We start from the raw sequence: 4,825 nt of genomic DNA on the forward strand, positions 1-4,825 counted from the left end.
ATTATTTATTTATTTATCAGAGCCTAAATCCCAAGGCCCCTCATCCAGTTTGAACAAAAATTTGCATGCATCATCCTCAGACCCTCATTACAAAAAACTGTTTTGCCTATATCTTGCAACCCTAATTTCAACATGCCAATTTTTGTTAATTTCTGATGCTTGGGGCTAAACAGCAAATTCTGTCAAGTGAACGATAAGGGCTGTAATACTAATATTATCCACAAGAGGGAGCAGGATAATGCACCACTTTACGTATAATATTTTTAAATCAGTATTAATGTCAGTGAATTTCTTTATGTACTTCTTGAAAATAGTTGCCTATTTTGGAACGTTCAAATTTTTTCTAAGCAGTTTAATCAAACCCTAACCTACATTGTCAGTGGAGGTTAAAGACTGATGACTTTGACATAAAAATACAACGGTTTGGAAATAGACTATAATTTCATTTGCATCGCTTTTTTTCCCCTTTGGTATAAGCAACTTTTGAACCCCAGTAATCGATAATATATTCTTAGTTGCTTTTATGTTAACATAATGGGCAAAATCTCTTGGATAATAAAATCACAAGTTTATGCTACTGACAGTCAACTGACAGTCAGGATTAGCAATTGTTGTAATACTCACCAGTTATGATCTCTGAAGGTAAAACAAAGTAATGCATGTCAAAAAAAAAATCTAAATAAAATCTATCTCACTTGCGGTAATCTAAGCGGAATAATCGAGTCGATTGCGAAAGCAACACAGTGACGCACTGTTCAATTTAAATGAAAAGCCCTCAGGCACTGCACATCGTTCAAAACTAAACTAATTAAATGCGAAAATCTCACCTGTAGTAAGTCAGTCTCATAACTACAAATGTACTACAGCCTTTGGAACATGACAAAAAAAAACTTTTGGTGAATTATAAAATAGTAAAATAGAAAATAGTTGTGTACTGTACATACAGTAAGGGAGATATTGTCTATGGCGACATATTGGTTAAATATGTTCGGTCAGTTTGCCCACAAGACATTTACTATGGCGTTGTAAACATAAATTGTATTAATTACTGGACTTCGTTTTGTACTGGGAGGTAAATTTGCAGACGGTCCCTAAAGCAGCCTAGGCGAATGTCTGGCGAATATCAAACCTAAAACTAACTTTACCGCGCTAAAAAAAACACTCTGTTTCTCCGCTTTGCGTTCACCTTATATACTTCTGAGTCCACACATCATCAACATGCTAGTTCCGCCTCATACTTTCTCTTCCGTATCATGTTATAAAGCTTTGTTCCCATACCAGATATACACAGAGTAAATATGACATGATATGCACACAAAATACATGAAAATAAAAATAATAACAATCAAAAACAAAACAAAAATCATTCATGTATACAATAACATGCATGAATCAGACTCAGCTAATGGGCACCATTACAATGTACCCAAATGCCTGACTTCCACAACAACCTATTCTTTTTGGTCTCACCATTTTGGCGATCAGTGGTTGCTTTAGTTGGGCTCATGACCCTTGACTCTTTAATGTTAGTTTGTGTGTATGTAAAACACATTTGTTTTGACAAGAAAACTTGAGACAAATTGCAATGAAGTGGCTTTGATAGCTATTAATGATGATGTAATGGTTTAATTTGTCATTTAATTTGATGATTCACTGATCTCAACTTGTGTGTAATTATATGGGTAAATTAATTTTTTGTTTAGGGTACTAATATGACTCTAGAAGATACGTTGACAAATGATTGCTAAGAAATTTAAAAACCTTTTATGCACACAACTTTTAGAGCTACAGTAGCTTTTAGACACACACAGACGTCAAGAATCAGCACATGAATCTCAACAATGGTGACTATTAATAAAAAAAATAAATACAATACAAAAACTCCCAGCATGCATTGCAGAATGATTTTTTTTTTTGATTGTCACCAATGTTGAGATTCATAGGCTGAATGTTGATGTCTGTGTGTGTTTAAGTTCTGCCATAGTTCAAAGCTTTTATTTGTGCATATTGTGCTTAGGAATGTTTCACAATGATTGCGGTAGTATCAGTGGTGCTACTCAAGAGTATTAGTTATATGTTACACACTTAGTAAGAGATTAAAACATTAGGTGAGATCAGTGAATCAGACTAGTGCATGATGGTCTTGACGTCACAAACACCAGTTTTATTTGATCATAGATTCTTTAGGCTTTTCTTGCTATAAAAACTGTGTTAAATAAACAGTTAAGTTAAACAACCAAAAAAAACTATTTTTAAAAAGTCAAGTTTCAAGAGCCCAACTAAAGCAAACACCGATCGCCATTATGGTGACTTCAAATGAAAGTACAACACCTAAAATCTCAATAAGAGCTTCTATGATCAGATAAAACTGGTGTTTGTGATGTCAAGACCATCATGAACTAGTCTGATTCACTGATCTCACCTAATGTTTAATCTCTTATTAAATGTGTAACATATAACTAATACTCTTGAGTAGCACCACTGATACTACCGCAATCATTGTGAAACATTCCTAAGCACAATATGCACAAATAAAAGCTTTGAACTATGGCAGAACTTAAACACACACAGACATCAACAGTCAGCCTATGAATCTCAACATTGGTGACAATCAAAAAAAATTGTTCATGCTGCAATGCATGCTGGGAGTTTTGTACTGGCACCCAGCATGCATGTTTTTTTTTTATTAATAATAGTCACCGTTGTTGAGATTCATGTGCTGATTCTTGATGTCTTTGTGTCTAAACGCTGCTGTAGTTCTAAAGGTTTTGCGCATAAAATGTTTTTGAATTTCTAAATAGTTTGTCAACATATTTTGTAGAGTCACAGTAGTACCATAAACAAACCAAAAAATAATCAACCCATGTAATTAGACACTAATTGAGATCAGTGAATAAGGTCATGAGATGATGATTATCATATTAATAGCTATCAAAACCACTTCATTACATTTCTCTCGGCTCTTCTTGTCATAACAAATGTGTTTAACACACACAGATACAACATCAGAAAAAAACTAACATTAAAGAGTCAAGGGTCAAGAGCCCAACTAAAGCAACCACTGATCGCCAAAATGGTGAGGCCAGCAGCTGTTCATCACTGTCTGAATTCACTCATTAGTGTTCATTCTCTCTGTCAGGTGGACTGTATTATTAAACTCATGTAGGGAATAGTGAATGAGGGTGTATGGTGTGATTTCAGACACAGTTACTGAGTGTCGAATCTGAGGCTACTTTCTCAAAAACAAAGGTTAGATCTATTACAGTTATTCACCATATATTGTAAGGAAACTTACTGTAAATCATTTAACAGGTATTTACTATGGCTTTTTTTACAGTCTTTTACCGTTAAAATCACGATCATTTTTTACAGTGTAGCACATAACAATAGTGGTCAGTGTGAGTGTAACTGCTTGGTGAGATTGGCTGTTTTTACTGTTCTGTGAGCTCTTCATGATTGCATGCATTCAGTCTGTGAATATTGTGTTTCATAGGTGCGATGCTGAAGTAAGGAGTCAGAATGGCCACACCGCAGAGTTCCAGACAGAGCAGCTATTCCTCAATCTCTGGAAAGATGTATGTGGACATTCATGCCTAATTATCGCTTTTCAATTAAGTCATTAAAAATAAGCAAAATAAGTATATCACTAAACAGTACATTTTATCCACCTACTGTATATTAACATAAACGCAGGTGCAGAATAACTTTAATGTGATTGTAAGCTACCCAGCATTTACGGCACTATGTTATTCTTCTTTGGCGGGTAATTTCTCTCACATTCACAGAAAATAGCTTATTTACAAAAATAAGGTGGATATGAAGAGGACGCAGAAGCACAAGCAGACAGTATTGCCATTGTAATGTGCAGTAATAGATGCTGATGTGTGTTGTTGAGAGTGAGACAGGCTCAGAGTGCAGCTCAGAGTCAGTGTGTGTTTGTTTCTGACAGTAATCACACCAAAGTTTCTCATAACTACTACATGCTCAGAACATAAACATATCTGACCTACAATCTTTTGTTTTGTTTTTTACTTTCTAACATGGTCTGCCTCCTCACCAACACATTTTTATATATAGCCATATATATATTATATTAAGCAGCACATACTGTATATATATATATATATATATATATATATATATATATAAGAGAAGAAGCAGTGCTTTAAAAATCCCATCTGCGCCGCCGCGCGCTCAATCCACTGCTTTGTTCCATGCTTTGTTTATCAGCTCGAGCACATCAGCTATACAGGCGTTAATACTGAATGTTTAACATTATATTCATTGCATACATATACTTCGTACTTAAAATATAATTCAATATAATTATATATAGATAGATATATTAGAGCGGGAGTGTCAGTCAGATGCACGTAAAAATGCATGCACTCTTATTTCAATGTTGTTGTTAATGTTGAGGTTAGTCAGCGGTTATTGAGAGCAGGAGTAACGACTACATTCGTAGCTATAAAGCCACAATAAGCCCGCGGAGAGAACTTGTCAATCCATCTTGATGAATGACGCAGAGGAACGTAAACAGGTGAACTCTGACCAATAAGAGGACAGATTTACTCAGAGGCGGACAAAGTACTCAACTCCATTACTTGAGTGAAAGTACAGATACTGCTAACAATATTTGAGAGAAATAGGCCTTTTGTGTACATAGAAAAAGTCTTAGATTGAGATTCTTAGATTTCTTAGATTTGAGTACAGCTCATGAAAATGGGGCAAAAACAAAATTGTTGCGTTTATAATTTTGTTCAGTGTATATATAGCCCGCAAATTGTCTGTGAGCTGATTTCCAGCTACAAGGAGAAAAAGAAAA

The 4,825-nt window shown here is 34.9% G+C and overlaps 1 protein-coding gene across 1 annotated transcript in view; it reads left to right on the forward strand.

Annotated features, from left to right (window-relative positions):
* Nucleotides 1–4,825, forward strand: part of LOC107734626 (protein inscuteable homolog) — a 79,957-nt gene that overhangs the window by 25,532 nt on the left and 49,600 nt on the right. The window contains exon 2 of the mRNA XM_016546621.1: nucleotides 3,494–3,575. Coding sequence (XP_016402107.1) covers nucleotides 3,520–3,575 — 56 coding nt within the window. The 5' untranslated portion in view covers nucleotides 3,494–3,519. The remainder of the gene's footprint in view (nucleotides 1–3,493; nucleotides 3,576–4,825) is intronic.

Source organism: Sinocyclocheilus rhinocerous, unplaced genomic scaffold, assembly GCF_001515625.1.
Source record: "Sinocyclocheilus rhinocerous isolate Xijiao unplaced genomic scaffold, SAMN03320098_v1.1 scaffold674, whole genome shotgun sequence".
Classification (NCBI taxonomy): Eukaryota; Metazoa; Chordata; class Actinopteri; order Cypriniformes; family Cyprinidae; genus Sinocyclocheilus; species Sinocyclocheilus rhinocerous.